Source organism: the organism of the source record quoted next, unplaced genomic scaffold, assembly GCF_019419815.1.
Source record: "Pyrus x bretschneideri cultivar Hongxiangsu unplaced genomic scaffold, Pyrus_bretschneideri_v1 Contig26, whole genome shotgun sequence".
Classification (NCBI taxonomy): Eukaryota; Viridiplantae; Streptophyta; class Magnoliopsida; order Rosales; family Rosaceae; genus Pyrus; species Pyrus x bretschneideri.
Genome location: NW_025999568.1, coordinates 914,714 through 935,991, shown reverse-complemented (window position 1 = coordinate 935,991; position 21,278 = coordinate 914,714). Strand labels below are relative to the sequence as shown.

General features: G+C 38.2%; 1 protein-coding gene across 4 annotated transcripts; it reads right to left on the bottom strand.

Moving 5' to 3' along the window:
- Positions 1–10,664: 10,664 nt before the first annotated feature.
- LOC103927444 (DEAD-box ATP-dependent RNA helicase 15) lies at positions 10,665–17,089 on the bottom strand. Of its 4 annotated transcripts, XM_009336366.3 has the most exons (11): positions 16,929–17,089; positions 16,696–16,812; positions 15,672–15,772; positions 14,812–14,984; positions 14,391–14,622; positions 14,170–14,288; positions 13,969–14,025; positions 13,696–13,880; positions 11,553–11,697; positions 11,339–11,422; positions 10,922–11,197 (listed from the first exon to the last, which is right to left on the bottom strand). In XM_009336366.3, the coding sequence occupies exons 2-11, from the start codon at positions 16,809–16,811 to the stop codon at positions 11,111–11,113; spliced, it is 1,299 nt and encodes a 432-aa protein (XP_009334641.2). In that variant the 5' UTR covers position 16,812; positions 16,929–17,089; the 3' UTR covers positions 10,922–11,110. The 4 variants fall into 4 exon arrangements, with proteins under 4 accessions (XP_048443166.1, XP_009334641.2, XP_048443164.1 ...); XM_048587209.1 differs by lacking the exons at positions 15,672–15,772; positions 16,696–16,812; positions 16,929–17,089 and adding an exon at positions 10,665–10,886 and having other exon boundaries at positions 11,134–11,197; positions 14,812–15,110; XM_048587207.1 differs by lacking the exons at positions 10,922–11,197; positions 11,339–11,422; positions 11,553–11,697 and adding an exon at positions 12,191–12,473.
- Between the last annotated feature and the right edge of the window lie 4,189 nt (positions 17,090–21,278).

Below are 21,278 nucleotides of genomic sequence, written 5' to 3'. Positions count from 1 at the left end.
CAAGCAAGCTCGAAAATTTCGAAAATTCAAAGTTCTTCAAGCCCATCGACAACGACCTCTAACCGTACAGAAACTAGTTAAAGAAAAAAGAACCTGACTTTTTTCATCACTAAAGCTAATTGACTCGGGAGAGGGCGAGAGAGAGAGAGTTTTCAGAGTCTCTAATTCAATTTTATAATTTAATTAAGGAGAAGAAATGAAAGACTTAAACCTCAGAAAAATAAATTAATTAATTACTCTCTCTCACAAGCTGTTGTGCTGCTGCTGCTTGTGTAACAGTTCCGTTCAAGATGAGTTGGGGTTGATGAAGGTGGGAGGGCAAGAAAAAGATGAAGTGTACATCTTCTCTTTTTTTTTCTTTTTTTCTTTTTTTCTTTTTTTAAGTTCTTAATTATATAAAAGAATTTTTTTTTATTATTCAAATATTTTTAATCTAGATGGCAATATTTAAGTAGACAGGTGGGATCTAATTATGTTCCACATCAACACATAACGGATTTTTGAAAAAAAATTGTGACGAAAGGACTGCATTAATTTGTGACACCTATTTTCAGAGACTATATTAATTGAGATTTTAGGGACCATCTTAATGGGGTGGATAATTTCAAGTGTCATTTGCAATAAAAACCCTAAAAACAATATATATGTTATAAACTTCTTATTTAAGTGTGATTGTGCAAATCCTAGATTAAATTAGATTCTAGTTATTCTACTCTATTAGGACTTGTATTTCTTGGAGGACAAGGATTTCTTCTCTCCCTTATTACTATAAATAAAGGCATTGCGTAAGGGGAATAACACATCATTTACACAACCCTACAAACACATCTCTCTCTATATTTTCTCTATGTCGCCGGCCCCCTCTCCCTATCAGTTAAATATAGGCCACAACACGTTATCAGCACGCTCTTAAGCTGTGCTTAGGAATCTGACGTAGAAGTTTTCTACATCAAATCAGTTCATCAATATCATCACACAATCAGGTTCTTTCAAAACAACGATTTTTAACTCGCTATTTTTGCAACCCTTATAGCATGAACATTCACCATAATACATGACCCAACTTTACGTTTTTCGAATTTTAGATTCTACATAAATTGTGTATTCATTATATCCATAGTTGTCGAATTATGTGAATTGATATTGCCATGAATTGCATCATATATATGTCCATGCATTAAATTATTTGATTGAATATGCTCTGAATTAATTTGGAAACTGAAAAAAATTAAAAAAAAAATTAGGGTTTGTCGAAACCCAACCGAAGCTTACATGCGAGCTTTGAGCCACGATGCATGATGTGATAAATAATAGCACACAAAGTAAACCCTCTTTTTGACAATTGTAGTATAGATATAAGTAGGGATCGTTCTAGGCCGGGGATTAGGAGGGATTGCTAATCTAATGAAAACTGACTCAAAGATACAAAAATATGCTTCAAAACACTTAAACAAACTCAAAGACTCTCAACTAAACTTATATGACTCAAAACAAACTTAAAAGACTCAAAACAACACAAAACAAGCAAATAGACTCAAACTAGACTCTAGGACTTAATTTGGACGAAAATAGAATAAGTTTTGACTCAAAACACTCAAAAACACAAAATAACTCAGATTCTAACCTAATTGACACTTAAAACAAAGGGGGGTTTTGGTTTTGACGAATTTGAATTAAAACAAAACAGAAACTAAACTAGACAAAGTTATGAATGAATTTGGGTATATGGATGGGTGATTATCTAGCTAGAGGGTCCTTCTCCACACATGACACACTTGCATACAAATTGATTTCCAGTTGCTTTTCGATAAACCATGAACCTCAACACCCCAGATTAACCGTGACATCACTAATTAACCCTCAGATTTTCCTTAAGTTATTGGATTGGATGACATCATACGACAACCCAAAGCATTCTTCAAAAGTTCCCTACATGACATCATAATAGAGACACAATCAAAGATCATTACGTTCAATGAAAATCATAAGCATTGACAAAGCACTTGTAACTATGACATCATGATACTCATGCTAGGAATTTACTTAACATGATTGTGAAAACAACCTTAACTACTTGTGAACATAAGTTTGTAACGATTATGTGAAACTCCCTTATATTCTAGCACCAAATTCAAGCATGCAAATTAAGTGTGCACCCTTAATCAACAAACAAGAATAAGTTATCCATCAAACAGTTAAGTAAATTGCATTCACAATTTATGAAATCACAACTGGAGTTAATCAATTCATATTGCAAATATAATCATGGTTTCAAAGTCTCCTCTAGCCAAAACAAAATTAGTTCCTCATGTTTACAACAAAACAAAGAGAATATAAATTAAACATTGAAAACAAAGATTGAATACACCTAAAAACGCTCCAACAATCCAAGTTTGAATGGCCAAAACGTCCAAGGCTTCTCCTCTCTTCTTTCTCCTTCTTTGTTGCGGCACAAGGGTGTTTGGGTATGAATTATGGTGATGGATGGATAGGTTGGATGGTGGTAGAGGGTGGATGATGGCTGAATGAATGGGGAGAATGAGAGATAATTCGTATGGATGTATATGGCTGTTTAGAATCTCCAATATGTGCGGCAGATTGTGTTTATATAGAGGAAGAAAGGTTAAGGCAATAAGTAATTAATTTGGGAAGGTTTTTAGCTCCAAATCCTCAAGGAAAAAGGGTAACAAATCAGAATCCTAATGGAAAAGGGAAGGAAAGTTGCGGCATTGACTAGAAGAAAAGGGGAAAGAAGATATATGGCAAATTTTGGAAGAAAAGGGTAAGGATATATGCGGCAATGACTAGGATAGTGCAAGAGATCTTTGGTTTGTGTCCTAAAATACATAAGGTACCTTCAAAGTTGATGGAACTTAGGGATATTTAGGATTAGGAAAGGTTAACCAAAATAGGAAACCTTAGCTTAACTTTCCTACTTCAAATAGGAAACCTTCTTTGACTAGGAATCCTTCTTTGATTAGGAATCCTTCTTTGATTAGGAATCGTAACACCTTTAGGTCTTCAATTTCATCCATTCCTTTTGCTCCAAGCATATGCTATCCATTCCAAGCCCAATTTTGCTCCAAAATGCACCTTTTTGCTTCCTTAGCCATATGAACCTAAAAACACACGAAAATAGCTTAAACTACTAAAATAACTATGAACTAACAACATAAATGTACGAAAACAAGCCAACTAAGTCGCCTAAATATGCTCCTATCAATGCACTGGAGCCAAACCCCCCTCCCCCCGTGGGTGCTCCATTTGAGAAGACGACGCCATTTTTGGCATCGAACCTACAAAACCAGCGCTGTCTGCAGTCGGCCATGGCCTCACCATCGTCTCCCCTAGATATCACGACCTGCAGTCCTGTTTTGGGACTCAACCATCATCGGTGATGATGGGTTTTCTCCAATGAATATCGTTGAATTTTCGAAGGATTCTTCAAATCTTTATGTTTCTCAGACCCCTTGACGTCAAAATTCATTTTTCTGTCTAAAATTAAGGTTCTATTCGAACCTCCGTGCATCGCCATGCCGTGACCGATCGAGGGAAGTCGCTTGAAGCAACGCCGGAGATTTTTCCAATTGGAATCCCACAACCTAGGTTTCCAGACCCAAGCCCTAGTGGGCCTTAGACCGTCGGGCCTACATCGCACAGCACCCTTTTTGGGCTGATAGTTGTCTTTGTTGGCCCTGCCCAATCCAAATAGCCCATTGGGCTAAACTCGATCCCCAGCTCGCGACCAACATCAGCCCAATTGGGCTTTAGTGTCCCCGTGTAGGACGCCGCACCTAATCCCAACCTGCAGCTGGTGCATCAGTGCACTGCACTGCGTCACACCCAATCCACATCCATCTAGGCCTCCGGTATATTGGGCATGCAGCCCATATCTATTTACCCTAGCCCAATTCTTGGGCCTAGGCCGCACGGTTTAAACATTCTCAGCCCACCTGTGGGCATTGGCCCATGTTTTTGGGCCCCAAGCTTAATTGTTTATTTTTTTTTTAGACAATTTAAGTTTATAATTTTTCACCCACACTTTAATTTTGGCCCGAAGTTCAAACAATTAATTCAATTATTATAAAGACCTGAAGTTCTATTTGCATATTTTCTTGTTGCATATTTTTGTATATATTTGTGTTTGTCTGCAGGAACATATGAACCTAAAGTTCATAATTATTTAGAAATCTAAAATTTCTAGAAACATGCCTTGTTTGAAAACCTAAAGTTTTCTTTAAAACATCACCCATGAAAGCCCGAAGTTTTTTTCATGAAAATTTAAACCAATACATGTCTATTAGAACCTGAATGTTCTAGTCCTATGTGAATGGATTGATTTTTCTCCATTACAGTAACCATGTCTTATCCATTTATTTTGTGATGAGAACATGTCGAATTTGAACAAACTCGAATTCACCGCTTTAGAGGTCTCTGGAAGGAACTACCTCAAGTGGGTCCAAGATGTGAAGCTCCACCTCACTTGGACCCACTTGAGGTAGTTCCTTCCAGAGAATTTGTGATAGGAACATCTCGGGAAGGAACTACCTCAAGTCTCATCTCCAAAGAATTTGCGTCCCGCCATTGAAGATGAGACAAACAACCCAATTTGCGAAGCTGAGAAAGCCACTGCCATGATCTTCATTTGAAGTCATATTCATGACGCACTACAAACCAAGTGATGTGGTAGAAACTAACACACAAATTAACCCTATAAATTATGCAATCATAGTATGAGAAAGTAGGGATCGTTCTATTCCGGGGATTAAAAGGGATGCTAATCAACACAAATTAAACTTATAAAACTGAAAACTAAGTTAAACTAAAAACAAAATAATGACTAGGGGGATATTGGACGAATTTAATTAAAACAAAAGTAAATGGTAGCAAGTAAATTAAGTTGTGAATGAAATATGGATGAAATGATAGCTATAGGATTCTTCTCCACACATGAAACATATGCATACAAATTGATTTCCAGTTATTCTTTCTATAAACCACAAATGACAATGCCCCAGATTATTTGTGAACATCACTAATTAACTCTCAGAGTTTCCTAAGTTCATTGAATTGGACTAAGCGACGCAACCAAATTATTCTTCTCAAGTTCCCTAACTATGAAAAGCATGATAGAGATACATCTCAAAGATCATTAAGTTCTGTGAAAATCATAAGCATTGACAAAAAGCATTCATAACTATGAAAAGCATGATACTCCTGCCAAGAATTTACTTAACTCAACCATGACTAGTGACCTTTACTACTTGCAAATATAAGTTCATAACAAGTAGGTGAAATTCCCTTATATTCTAGCATCAAATCCCTGCATGCAAAATAAGTGTGCACTCTTAATAAACATACAAGAATAAGTTCTCTATAAAGCAGATAAGTAAATCCAATTTTGAATGTTTCTGCAAAGGTGGATGTACCAAATGTACGACGGACTTCCCTCATGGAGGCCCGGGATGCCTATTTGGCCGATCCACATACATTAGCGGCTAGCCAATACACAAAAGCATGGAAAACCACTTGGTTCAAAGGATTCACACCCCTGGAAAAGGAAACCCACGGCACAGGCCCCTGAAGAACCTACCGTGAATCCGATTGTCACCTACTCATTCTATCCAACTCATGAGGAAATTCTAGGTTATGGAAGCATACTTGAAGAGACGAATCCACCTTCCAAGAATTGTGAGATTTCGGTCCATTAAGCTAGCTTGGATGATGTTTAGTGTAGAAATGAGATGACAGTTGACGATGCATTAGCATATGCAGTAGCTACTGAGATCATGTTGAGCGATGACATTGAACCTCATTTCGTTGATGAATGTCGACGTGGAACCAATTGGTCAAACTAGAAGCAAGCAATCCAAGTCGAACTCGATTCGCTTGCGAAACGTAAAGTGGTTGCACCTATAGCTTCTACTCCTCCACCATGTGAAGCTCGTTGGCTACAAGTGGGTTTTCGTTCGGAAGCGTAATGAGAAGACGAAATTGTGTGTTACAAAGCTTGTCATGTTGTGCAAGGCTTCTCACAACGCCCCAGGAATGACTATGACAAAACTTATTCACCCGTTATAGATATGATTACTTTTTGCTACCTTATTGTTTGGTAGTTTTTGAAAAACTAAGTATGCAACTGATGGACATAGTAACTGCATATCTGTATGAGGATCTTGATACAAAATTTATATGAAAGTTCCCAAATGACTTACATTGACTAGATCAAATATTTCCACACCTCAGAACACACTCTCAATTCAGCTAAGACGTTCAATCTACAGTTTGAACCAATCTGGAAGAATGTGGTAGAACCGTTTGAGTGAGTATTTGACTAGTCAGGGATAGGTGAACAACAAACTATGCCTTATGTGTTCATTAAGAAGTCACATTCCAATTTTGTGATTGTTGCAGTTTATGTCAACGACATAAACCTCATCGAAACTCTTGAAGAGCTTGAGAGAATTGCCGCACACCTGAAGTCAAAATTTGAGATGAAAGATCTAGGAAAGACTAGATACTATCTCTATCTTGAGATAGAGCATCGTTCAAATGGAATCTTAGTACATCAATCGAACTACACTCAGAAGGTGTTGCACAACTTTAACGAGGATAAAGTGAAGCCTTCGAGTGCTTCTATGGTCGTTCAATCGCTAGATGCAAAATGAGATCCATTCAATCCGAAAAAAGATGATAAAGAGATTTTAGAGCCTGAAGTTCCTTATCTGAGTGCAATAGGTGCTTTATTGTACTTAGCTCAATGCATTAGACCCGACATGTCATTCACTGTTAATCTTTTGGTAAGATACAATAATGCACCAACACACAGACACTAGACTGGTGTTAAAGACATCTTTCGCTACCTTAATGGTACCACGGATTTGGGCTTTTCTATCCTTATGGATCCTCGAGTGATGCCGCACCCCTCTTATCTCAAGTCGATTCTCGCCTTGTTGGTTATGTCGATGCAAGATACTTATCTGATCCGCACAATGCGCACTTTCAAATGGGTTATGTCTTTACCGTTGGAGGCACTGCAATCTCTTGGAGGTTAACTAAATAGACCTTAGTTGCCACTTTGTCTAACCATGCTGAAATTCTCGCCCTACATGAAGCAACTCGAGAATACTTTTGGCTGAAAGCAGTTGTAGGCCATATTTGAAGCTCCTACAATCTTTACCCCATCGTTGACGTCTCGACAACGATCTATGAAGACAACGAAGCATGCATCGAACAACTCAAGAAGGATTACATCAAAGGAGACAACACCAAGCACATTGCATCAAAGTTCTTCTCACATCAACAACAAAAGCATCAGAAGATTGAAGTCTCGCAAATCCGTTCACAAGACAATCTGGCCGACCTCTTCACCAAATCATTACCAAAGGCAACATTTCATAAGCTTATTCAAGGAATTGGTATGCGTAAACTTTCTAAGTTGTAACATTGTTAGTTCTTTTTGGAATTTTGTCAAACTCAAGGGGAGTATCCTGAAGTATACTTACTTGATCTTAATGTACTCTTTTTCCCTATGATTATGAGCATTTTTTCCACTAAGTTTTTGCTACCTAATGAAGTTTTGACGAGGCACCTACCTTGAGTTGATCATATCCCTAATGGCGTCATGTAGACGTTTCATTTGATTTTGCATTACTCATGCATTTTTCCTTAGACTATGGATTTTATCCCTACTCGGGTTTTTACCATAGCCTTAGGGTTTTTTGTGAGACTTACTTTCTTATGCAAGTTCCTACCTTATTGAAACTAAAATGTTCCCAGAATCAGTGCCGACAAGTCGACTTCCTGAACTCTACATGATGCCGAATCTACTTGAGTATTTACACACTCAAGGGGGAGTGTTATAAACTTCTTATTTAAATGTGATTGTATAAATCCTAGATTAGATTTTATTCTAGTTATTCTACCCTATTAGGACTTATATTCCTTGGAGGAGAAGGATTTCTTCCCACCCTTATTACTATAAATAAAGGCCCTGCATAGGGGGAATAACACATGCTCTACACAACCCTACAAACACATATCTCTCTATATTTTCTTCGTGCCGTCGGCCCCTTCTCCCTATCAGTTAAATATAGGCCACAACAATATAGTTATTTACTAGTTGGGTTGCCGGATTTCTATGATATCAATGATTCGATAATTATCATCATTTTTGTGATTAATATCAATTATAGATAAAATATATGAGGCTCATTCACTCCTCTCATGTTGGAGCAAAGATGACACGCATGTTCAACTTGTCAAACAAGTTGGAATATACAAAACAACCTTAGTAAACTGAAAAGCAACTTTGGTATCTCAACTTCTCAAACTAAAAAGTTCACAAACGCCATGTAACATAGGACAAAATTTGGTTTCGACACTCAATCTAGCTACCACTTTCTATTTCTTACATCTCCAAGTGACAAAATTACTTCATATGAGTAGATGTGAAATGCCTATCAGCGGTTGATCCAGTCTAGTTTGCATCAGTATACCCTTCAACATCCAAGTGAATAAACTTAGAAAACACCTAACCTTTACGAAGGCAATAGCAGACTTGAAATACCTCATAATACAAGTCACATCCATATGAATCACTAGTACTGCGCATGAACTGACTCATAAACCTTACAACATAAACTATATTTGGCGGAGGTCAGTAAGATTAATAAAAGTCGCCCTTTCGGCATTTCAGGAAATATAATAAAAGTCCACATTTGAAGGAGATGTACCTAGGGGTGGGCACGGCCCAAGCCGGGCCCAAATTTGAAGGGACCAAACCAGACCCGCTTAAAAAGGAAATGGGCTGAGCCGGGCCGGATATTACAAATCTCATCACTGGAACCAGACCTAACCCGGCCCGTTTGAAACGGGTCTGTTCGGGACGGGTCCACGGATCCTCTTTTTTGTTTTTCTTTTTTTTCTCGATTTGGATCGCCTCCCAGACTTGCTCTGTCTCTCATCCTCCAGATCTTTGACATCACTGGAGCTTACTGAATTCTGCAGAGCAGACCTAGAAATTATCTAAGGTTAGAATCAGCTCTATTCCTTCACCAAATTAAATTAAAACCCTCCAGAAAAGGGTGTGAAGGAAATAACCTTTCTTGGCCTACAGCAAGTGCCGACTGATAGAAGCCTGAGATTCAAAGACACCATCTGCAGCCACACATACAGAAATCAAAAAGTTCAGAGCTTTGCTGAAGCTAAAGCTTATTTGAATCAAAACCCAGCAATATACAACATATAAATATATATATAGAATTTTAGATGTTAAATTTGGCAGTACCTGAAATGACAGTTGGAGAGGAAGAAGAAGCAAGAAGACCTAGAAAAAGGAAGAGGAAGACAATGGAAAAGCAGAAGCAGAAGCTCTGATTAAACACCATACTTTCTGGGTCTTCTTTGTCATCACTACCAACCTCTTCGCCTTCTACACTCTTCTTGAAGCTACTACGACTTCAAATCTATCCTCAGAAACGCCGTGTTCACCCAAACTCGCCTCGATTCTCTGTCGCGGGAGCCAAAGCGTCTCAAATCCTCATCCGGGTCTTCTCCCTCCGAACTCCTCTTCAACCGCCCCGCCACCTCCTCCATTCCACAACAACAACAACAAACAATCTCCCTCCCCGCCACCACTGAGTCATCATCAACCTGCCTAGCCCTCATTTTCGACTCACAGGAAAACGGAGTCTGACTCATCCACGGCCTCATGGCCTGCGCGGAAGCCGTCCAGTAGAACATCTTCAACCTCGCCAAAGCTCTGGCGACCCAGATCAGCTACCTGGCAAGTTCACAAGCAAGCGTTGGCGCTCAGGTAGGAGAGGAGAGAGATAGTTCGAGAAGACGATGGAGATTGGAGTGAGTGACTGAATCTGGAAGTGAAACTGGAAGTGAAACTGGACACACGGGACGTCGACTAGGGTAGGAATTAACGGTTGAGATTAGATGATAGGGTATCATTTAATCTCGACTGTTCATTATTATTAGAAATGGATCGGTCCGAGGCCCAGTTTTTCTAAGGATTAGGACCTGACCCACCCCATATTTGACAACGCCCCGCCCCGCCTCAGGCCATTTACTCTCTCCAATATTTGGAACCAATCCGTACCCACCCCCAACCTACATTACCCGCCCCGACCCGCGGGTCCTCTACCTGTTTACCCACCCCTAGATGTACCTTTTTTTTATCATCATCTGTTACTATCACATCATCAACAAATATAATAAAATGAGTTTTAACGAAAAACCCACGATACTGTTCACTTTATCGAAAAACCACATTTTTTTCCCTAAAAAATCAATCATGGTACTATTCACTTTATCCTTTATTTTGTCCTTATCATTAAAACTCAAAATTTTCAAACTCTTTTTATTAGTTTTCCTTATAATATAAGTTGCCCTTTCGGCATTTCAGGAATTTATTCAAGTAGTGAACCGTCCATATCATGTTCGCAGTTTACACCCATTCCAAAAGCGATAGCAGTGCCGAGGGGAAGTTCTATGTATACTTTCTTTCGGAGATTACCACGAACAAATTATTGACTTCAAATTGTTTAGAGGTCAAATGAGATTAAAAAGAAGATCCAAAAATACTAAAATCATTTTATCCATCAAACAAAATACAGGAAACGAATTGAGCCTAAATTTTAGAGAAAGAAATCTTAAGTTAATAATACTATCATCACATTATCATAAACAATTCATGTAAAGCTCAATCGTACAGATTCTCCCTATAACAAAAGCATCCTAATCCTCTTCTGTAATAATTAATTAGTTCACATTCAAAACAAAATGCTACTAACTGAACCAGAGGTCACTGGATCCCGCAGTCCATCGTCCTTTGAATTTTGCAGGGTTCCGTTTGGATAATGATTACGCTTGCACTGCATAAAGAGATATGTGAGTATATCTGTATCAGACTTTATACCCCAATTTACAAAGACACCCTATGCAATCCCTTAAACCCGGAAAACACACATCCCCTCGCTACTCCAAAAAACATAAAACACAAGCAGATGGCAAGAAAGCCACAAGACATCATCAAGATTGAAGAATTAATTTTGAAAGAAATCCACCAACATGATTGAATCAGCAAAATATATGCAATTTATGAAAAAAATGATATCTTACTGTAAGTAGAAGTATCAATTTGCTCCGGAAGCTCCTTTATATCCACCTCAAACCTTGACTGGACCTGGAACAATCAATTTGGATTAAGAGAAGACTAGCAGAAGCAGAAGAAATATTACTCGTGTTGAAAATATGTTTTCCATATATACATATATGCGTGTGTGTGTGTGTGTGATATATATACATGCGTACACATGCTAGTTACCTGATTAAGAACATCAGAATCAGATGCGGAAGAGACAAATGTAATTGCTAGGCCCTTGGTACCAAACCTACCAGCTCTGCCAACCTGTGAGGGAAGGAAAACCCAGTACAAGAAACACAGAAATTTGCCAGAGATCAAGAACAGTGAGTACGCCCACCAATTTACATAAGCAAGTAATAAAACTGTTAACACAGATGTGCAAACGAAACAATACCCTGTGTAAGTAGGTGTCAGCAGAATCAGGCATGTCATAATTGATAACAATGTTAACACGCTCGATGTCAATTCCCCTTCCTACTAAATCCGTTGCCACAAGAATTCTTGAAAGCCCCTCCTTGAAATTCTTGTAACGTTTTAGCCTGCAAACGGAAACCATGCAAAATTACATGAGGCTAAATCTCACACGGGTCAAGAGAGATAAGAAGAAACAAAGTGTCACTTGGGTACCATTTGGTACGTAGACGGGATGGAACGGGACGGAACAGAATGGAACGAAGGTTCCATGCTACATTTGGTGTGCGCTCAGGTCAGAATGGAACGAAGGATTAAATGACAATCGTACCCATCCATTCCGACCTTACCTGAGCCTCTGTCGACGAGTTCAACATCATCCCTCACATCTTTCACCTAATCCTCGCCGTCCCATCCCTCGAGCGACAGCGTCGGCCACGTCCTGTGAGTGGGTGGTCTTGAGGTTTTCGCGGCGGAGGGCAACGGTCTCATCATGGGACTAGCAGGGAGGAGGGAGACGGTGGGAGGAAAGTGGGGTTGGGTTCAGATGGGTTTATTGGGATTGGGTTAGCTTGGGTTGCTGGGTTTGTGGTGGAGGAGGCTACAAGAGAGAGGGAGGGTAGAAGAGAAGGAGGCTACGAGAGAGAGGGTAGATAGTGAAATTAATGAAAAAAGGAAGGGTATTGTTGTCCAAAAAGTTATGATTTTGTGTTCCATGGGCTAGACCAAGTCGTTCCGAGGGGGGAGGGTGGCACAAAAAATTGACTAAAATCCGTTCCGCAGGACAAAGTATCCCAGGTAAATTGGCGCACCAAACGTGGGACAAGTGCATCCCGTCCCACTACGTTCCGTCACATCCCACGTACCAAATGGTACCTTGAAGTCTAGCCATCTGCACTCCAAACTGAACATTTTACAACTTCATCTAAATATCTTCTAATGCACAAACAAAAGAAAACAAGCGGGAAAAAAAAAATACAATTTAGAAACAACTAAGCAACAAGAAACACCCTCCAATCAAGTGGTAATGAAAAAAGTAAAAAAGAAAACCAAAGGATAACACAGCATTCATAACCATTTTCTAGACCACGAAAACGTTTCCCAATTTTTCATAAGGAAAAAAAAACAAGGAAAAAATGGCTCTTTTTTGCCCACTTTCAATTTTCTAAAATCAGAATCATTGACATTAGGTGCTAAGCATCCCATATGCAACATTTACTGGAGAAATAGGAAAAGGATAAATAGGATATCCCATATATATTTTTGCTAAAACAACGCAATTACTTCCTTTAAATGCTTCCCTTTGTCACTGACACATATCATCCTCCAAAGCCAAGTGTATCAAGTAGAGACCTAGTGGATAATCACAGGAACCATAATTGATGGATGCTAATAGACAGGAGAGTCCAACAACAAAAGTAGGTTGATTAATTACTGAGGTAGGTCAGATGAAGCTATTATTTGAAGGACTGGTCACTATAATATTTATAGAATTGATTATACGTACGGGAGATCCTGACTAATCTATTCGACAGTAGTTGTAGGTGAAAATGTGCAGGCGGCTTCAGAGACGGGGCGACCATGAAAACGCCTCTGCCTGGCGGGAGTAGGCTTAAACTCACCTAGATGTGGTCAAGGCGCACCTGAGGCGTTTGACTGGGCATCCTTTGTTTTTTTAAGTTGCCAAAATCTGAAACATTTTGAGTTGCAAAGCCATCTGCCCAGCAAAGAAGATGAAGACGACAGCGTTGCGAGTGGGTTTTCGTCCGGCCGAGTTTTTGTTTTTGTTTATATTTCTCTTTAAACTTTAAAGTTTAAACTGACCCCACTATTTCTGGCATTTGTTACCTTTTCTGTTCACTTTTTGTTTTAATATTATCTTTTTTTCATATACAAGATAGATAAGCATATTTTAGTCTTTGTTTTAATTATATTTGAACGTTATATAATTCTCATATATAAGATAGATAAGCATCTTTTCCTGGATGTTCTTATGACTAGCCAGCAGGAAGAAAAAGAGTGAATACTAAGCCTTTATGATGAATTGTAGCAACTGGTTTTCAATAATATAAAAAAGAGCTTGACACCTGCACATCCAATGTAACCCAAAATGATGGAAGGCATACCTTTCTTCCTGCGGCATTCCAGAGTGAATGCAGATGGAGGGGAAGTTACAATCAGCAAGTAGCTTGTTCAGCTCAGCTGCTCTGCTTACACTTTTTACAAAAATAACAACTTGGTTGAAATCCAATGCATCAAGGAGGTCAGTCAATTTGCGGTTTTTCTCAGGCTCACTCAATTTGATGTAGTGCTGCAGAGAGAGCAACAGGGTGAGCAAGCAAGAAACAGTTAACCAACAACACAAAAACTGATCAATCAGATTCACATGTTAGACTTACCTGTACGAGACCATGAAGAGTCAATTTGGCCTCATCATCTACATAGATTTCCATGGGCTACAACAAACAAACAAGATCACAAGTTGAATTAAAACACAATTTTTGGGCCTCCAATACTCCATAATATGCAAAATGTTGTCAGACTAAGAAGCAGAATAGATAAAATTTTATTATTCATGTAAAGGGTTAAGTGAACATTACATCTTGCATAAACTTCTTGCAAACAGGGCGGATTTCCTTGCTTAGTGTTGCTGAAAACATCATCACTTGCTTGTCATGAGGAGTCAACTTAAAGATCTCCTGCACATCTCTTCTCATGTCTGAAATAGATAGAACAAATGGAAAAATAAATAAAAATAAGTTTTCCCAAAGTGAAATTATGGGAAATGCCCCTTCAACAAAATTAGCCGTAAAACACTTACCAAGTGACTCAAGCATCTTATCGCATTCATCAAGAATAAAATGTCTGACATTCTTCAGTCCAAGCTCTTTGTCTCTTGCCAAAGCTAATACTCTCCCAGGTGTACCAACAACAATGTGAGGACATTCGTTTTTTAGCAAATCTTTGTGAACCTTGATATTGACTCCTCCATAGAAAACTGCAACCTTCAGGTCTGGCAAATAAGTACTGAACCTCTCAAATTCATGACAAATCTGTACCAGGAAACACAAGGTTAGTTCATGAAACAAAAAATGAACATAGAAATGTATGACACAAACATTACTTGCAACATATCCAACATATATGCATGCATCACACACATACATGTATGCATAACACAGAGATTATCATTGTAATAGTTCGAAGTTAGAGCTCTCTAGACTGAAATTCACAGAACATACCTGGTAAGCCAATTCTCTCGTGTGGCAAAGAATAAGAGCAGCAACCTGACCAGGTACTGGATCTATTTGCTGCAGGGTTGATAGAACAAAGACGGCAGTTTTTCCCATCCCAGATTTTGCTTGACAAATAACATCCATTCCTAAGATAGCTTGAGGGATGCACTCATGTTGAACTGATGAAGCAAAAAAAATCGTACCGGACGAAACCTCAGTAAGTATAAATGGCCTTCCAGATCCTTTTAATGGAAAGGTTTACTAAACCAGTTTTGTTGCCGAAATCATGAATATGGAATTAGTGATTACCTGGACAGAGAAAATACAAAACTCAGAAACAGTCAAACATGGAAGATGCTTAAACAACTACAACAATCCTTCCATTCTCACATTCCATGTAACGGAAGTAAGTTGACGAGAAAGTTTTCACATCTCTAATTGTAAATTGCACGTTTACATTAGCAATTGCTACGGCACATCTAATCTACCAGTTTAAAACAATGGAGCAAAGACATCAGGCATTTGAAAATTTAAGATGAATAATCAGATACTTGACATCAACAGCTTTATTGAAATTTTAAATTTACTGAAACTCATCCAAATAACTGATATATTGATGCTATTCCATATCAGACCAACTAAATTCACAAGTTAAAAGTAATTCGGAGTCTATAGAGTACACTCATGTGGCATGGCAAGAACTCACGGTCATTTACTTTGTAACCAGGAATACAGAAATGAGATGTAATAATATATTATTATGTGACAATCTTTTCCCAACAAAAGGTATCAAAAGTCTAACACTGCTTGACATTTAGTTTAAGAATAACCAACAATATATAATGAAAACAAAGTGTAGAATTTGCCTTCTGAAGGATGTTCGAATCCAGAATCCACAATTGCTCGAAGAAGCTCCGGCTTCAATAGGAAGTCTCTGAATCCTGAACTATGGATGCCAACATATCCCCTGAACCATATTATATAAAAGGTTAGTAAGAAGAGATTATGGGAATTAAAACCAAAATAACATTAGATCATCTCAAAATATGAACTATAGATTAGCTTGACGTGCAGCACATAATAACAAATTTGTATCCAGCCATAAGAAAGAGATACGCCCATGGAAGCATTATCCTCCAAAACAACAACTACAACAAAGCCGTCTCCCACTAAGTGGGGTCGGCTGTATCCTCCACTAAGAAATTAAGAAAAATGCAGCTTTCATTAAATCAATACAGCATCATGCTTTGCCCACAGTAATGCCCACAGGAAGGTCAACTTTCTGGTCTAATTTCTTTTAATAGTACATGCAATTATTAGATAACTACACTTGGGCTGCTACATCTCATGCTTATTCACAATGTAAACCTTATTCAGTTGATTAAAGCATCGTAAAACACATAAGATAAACAAGCTCAAGAAACCCCAAGTAAAAATACTAACAATTGTTTTCTGAAGAATTTAATGAACCGAGGGAACCCACACTTTATATACTTTTTTTCATCAGTTTCACAGTGGCCAAACAAACATGCAAACAATACCAATAATTAAAGAACAAACCGACAGGGAAAAAAAACCAAGGGTAACTAAAATTTAAATTAAAAAAATACATTCATGGACACCAAACTGTGTAAACCAAACGATATGGTTGTTGATGATTGAAAATTAATGTGCTTATTTTATTTTCTATAGGTGACACATCATTTGGTTTGCAAATTTGGTTTCCCTAACATTATACCAATAAAATTAAAAATAGTACAACTTCTATCTATACATATATAAAGCGAGGAACCCAATTGACTGGTGATATTTTCAGGTGAATTTTATACTAAAATTTAGTTTTAAAAATAAAATAAAATAAAATAAAATAAAGTAAACGGAAGAACTAACTTTTTGACGGTATCACCAGAGGGCTTGGCGGAAACGGAGTTGGGGGCGTTCTGGTCCTCCTCTTCGTAGTCCACGAGCTCCTCTTCGTACCCATCGTTGTCTCTGACATCACCCATTCTATACACACACATAACAAAATTAGACTTTGACCGAACACGCTTCACCAACAATTGCGAAATCAGAAACTCCAAGAACAAACTCAACAGCTCCTATAGGGTTTTCGAATTGCTTACCTTTAAGCTTCCACTCAGCAGGAGAGGGAGAGGGAGAGGGAGCGAGTGATAACTGCGATTGCCGAGGCCTCTGAAAATTTTGGAAAAAAGAAATAGAAGAAATTGAAAATGGCTTGGGGGAAGAAATTGAAAATGGCTTGGAGGAAACCCCAGGATCTAGGGTTTTGGGTTCGAAGGGAGTGGAGAAGATATAGGAGTGTGGGGGATAGTGAGTGGACGAAAAAACCCTCTCGGTTGGACGTAATTGCGATGGAAAAAACAAAAAGGGAAAGGGCAATTTTATTTAAATCATGTAACTTATTTTTACATCAAACTTAAATTTTAAATGTTAATTGTCAATTTTACCCTATTGTATAATTATTATTAAGTACAAAATAAAATTAATAATAAAACTCAAATTTATCAATAAACCCAAACACTATAATTAAACCTCTATGATTACTCTTTGTTTATCCTACGTTCATTCCGGTTAAAACTCTAATAGCTCTCATAGAGAAAAACAAGTTTTTTTTATTAATGGATGGTGATTTTGAAGTTTTGAAGCCTTCAACTTATCCTACGTTCATCAAAATACCAATGCAACAATATTAGTTCCAGCTTTACTAGCTAAACAACAGCCAATGGCATCGAACAATCGAACAATCGAACCTCCCATGAAGAGCTCTAGCTCGACTCGATTTCTTCTTCTTCATTCCTCCTTTGATGATCTCCTCCTCTAGTCCCATAGATTTTTTTCCCAAATGAAACTGAGGCTTGGGTCAAGATATGTGCCATATTACTATTGTTGTTTTGCTGCACCTCTATGAATTAGTATCCTAGTAATCCCAACGTAGTGCAAAGACTCAGCAATCTGTAGTGCAGTCACACCTTTGTTAGTTCGAGCTTCAGCGTCAGCTCCCTTCTTTACCAACATCTCGATCACATCCGCAAGTTCTGAATTCGCTGCACAGTGCAAGACAGTGTATCCATCCTCATCTTTAGCATCCATATCCACACCATTTTCAAGTAGCGTTTGAATGACTTCTATCTTCCCTTTGAAACAGACTTTATGGAGAGCAGTCCACCCATGTAGGTCTCTTCCATTGATTGCCGCGCCTGTCTCGCGCAGCCTTACAACTGTTCTTACCTCTCCTTTCCTCGCCACGATACACAAGTTATCACCAAACAGTAATGTTTTCGAACAAACCCAATTTGATTACTAGTGCTCCATGCACTCCATAAAGCCTATAGAAAGATTCCTATGAAAATGTATGGTAACAGACACATATGCTCATGAAACAGAGGCCACATAGAGAAAGATGGTGATACATGGTTTTTGTCAACATCTATAGAAGTGTCAGTCTTGTTGTCAGCCATGGCTGAATTCACATTCCAATTCTCAGTGTCCATTTCCAGATGGCATAAAGATAGAGTTAAAAATCAAATGAGTGAAAATAAATCCACATATTGAATTGGTTTTATGGGGTATATTAGGTAGTAAATTAGGGTTTAAAGAGATATTAATAGTTTAGTTAAAAATCAAATGGATGCAAAAAGTAAGTTGGGTGCAGAAATAAGTTACATAGGTTTAAATAAAATTTTCCAAAGGGAAATTAGAGATATTTTAGCAAGCACGTTTTCCACCTTTTAGAGAGAATAATTTAACTCATGTACATCATCTATGTTCAAGATTCTAAAAGACGTTAAAAATTGATCGGACGGTAGATTAGAATCTAATGCTAGAAAGCAAAATAAACGAATTAAAATAAGTTTATGACATAATATATAAATGCACACATAATTGTTGGAACACATAAATTAAAAGATGATGTTAATTCTTTTTTCTTGATTCATTGAGTTGTGTTTGAATTGGCACTTAGGACACGTTTGTTAGAGCAGCTCTACCCTTGAGGGGTAGGCCAGCTCAAAGCACAAAAAATGGCCCCGCACACCCCAAAACTCCTCCAGCCCAACCTAATAGGCTGGCACCCAGCCCAAGCCAATCTCTAGGCTGGCCTCGAATGTGCTGAGCCAATGGATGGTCTATGTGACGTCACGTTGGCGTCAGCATGACATCACGTTGGCATCAGCATGACGTCACAGGGCAGTTTAAATTTTTTTTTGCACTAGGCGTGTGGGAAACTCGGGTGAGTGGGTGAGCATTCCAGACAAAAAAAGGCGATGGGGCCCGCCGTTGCAATGCACCAATTTGTAACCCATAAGTGGCCACGTGACTCGTTATGAGCCATTTGATTTCCAACGACTAGTTTTCTGGACCATTGGATTTCCAACAATAAAAAAAATTAGAAATTCGAACCCAACGGCTAGTGAAGTGGCGCATTCTGGGCTGTTCGATCCCAAGATCAACGGTCCACGATTTTCGTCCAAAAAAACGAAAGGAAAAAAAAACCAAACGGTCAGAATTATGATTGTTGACCACGTGTCCACATTTGAGTTGTTGGATTTGAATCTTTTTCAAATCCAATGGTCAAGATTAATTCAATTAATAAAAATTATTAAAAATTGTTTAAAATACAGAAAAAATTATTATTTTTTTATATAAATACATAACCATCATCTTCCACCTTATACCAGATTTCAATATTTCCAACACTTTCAAACAAAGCTCTCATATACTTTTTTTGGTTGAAAATCTGATTGAAAACTTGGCTAAATTATTGTAAACAAATAATGACACGGGGCGTGACAAGATTGGTTAAAAATGCTATTCGAAATTAAAACTAAAATTTTTTATTTATTATTTTATAAAAAAATTAATAATATTTTAAATAGGCTGGGTGCCAATGCATTTTGTAAGGGTGGAGATCGTTTGTGCCAACACATTTTTTAGGGGTGGAAATGCATTAAGCCAATTACTGTTCATCGGAGTCTATCACTGTTCAGTGAGTGGATTAAATTGGTTGGATGCCAATGTATTTTTTTAACGGTGGAGTTGCTCTTGGACCTTCTTAGATAGGATCGGCTTAAGTGGGACTAGTGAGCTATGTTTGGTGGACACAGGACGTTTGCCGGGACTTGCGTGGACTAGGGGCATCATTAACATGGTCTTAACAATCCTGTCCAAAAGTTTGGGATTGGTAATTCTGTCTTCCCTTCGTACCAATAAAAGTAGCAGCTGCGTCTAGATTTAGGTATCAGATGGGATAAACCGGCCCAGGCAACCTGGTTGACAAGCATCAGACAACAGTGCTACAATAGAAATTGAATGGTCGTGAGCGCCCAATCAACATACCCAAAATCATACAGCCATCCACCCAAAATAATCCTTATTAGAAGAATCAATTATGCAACATGAATCAAATTCATGTTAGACCACTTTGCCTTTTTCATGTTAGGTGCTGATTTCTACCATTATTATGTTGAGAGAGAGAGAGAGAGAGAGAGAGAGAGAGAGAACCGTAGGGTTAAGGTGTAAGGGTTTTGAGATTTGGAGGGATTAATTCTTCTGAAATTAGAATGATCCATGAGCATGGATATCGGAAAAGACGATCGCCATGGCAGGCAATCGGTGAGAGGGATGTGGATGGCAGCTGAGAATTTTTTTTATTTGTTTAAGGTGAATTAAAAAAATGACATGACCATTGGACGGTGGTTTCTCTTGGCTGTGAGAGTTTTCTTTCTCTATTGTGAGAGTCTTTCTCCTCGTTCTGGGAGTTTTCCCTCTTCACTGTTTTGTCTGTCAATTGTCAGATCTTTCAGATCTCCTTTGATTCCTTTCACTACCAAATTAATTCCCCCGATTAAATTGTATACTTTTCTCTCTTTGGTTTGTCTATAACGAGAGTATTTTGGTTGAAGAGTCTGTTGTTAATTCTCAATTGGATTTGACAATTTTTTCACCTACCTCTTTTAGAGTTTGCAGACTAAGTTCTTTCATTCGGTTTGCCTGTAACGGGCTTCCTCTTTGTCCTTTTTTTTGTGGCTTTAATGGCAACAATAAAGGGGGAGAGACCGCATCATTCAATAGGGATAATAAATACTCGGATGAGACTCTTACCTGCTGGAAGATTCACATTAATTAAGGAATCTGAGAGCAACAGGTATTATCAATTGAATCAGGTTCAATTCTACACTATATCTCAAGTCTTGCTTTCTGTTTTCATCAGAGCAGTGTTCTGGGTTTGTTTTGTGCAAGTGAAGGAAAACAAAAGTCGTGTGTTAAGAGTCAACCATCAACATATTACTAGCGGTGTGTTGTTATGGAATTCTATTCTGGTTAATTTAGATATTACCAAAGTTTACAAAAATAGGAATTGGGCAACTATGGCCCAAACGAAAATGGAGTATTTGGTGGTTCATCTTGAGGGTTCTTTAGAGATTTCAAGTATGGAAAATGGTGTCAAGCTAATA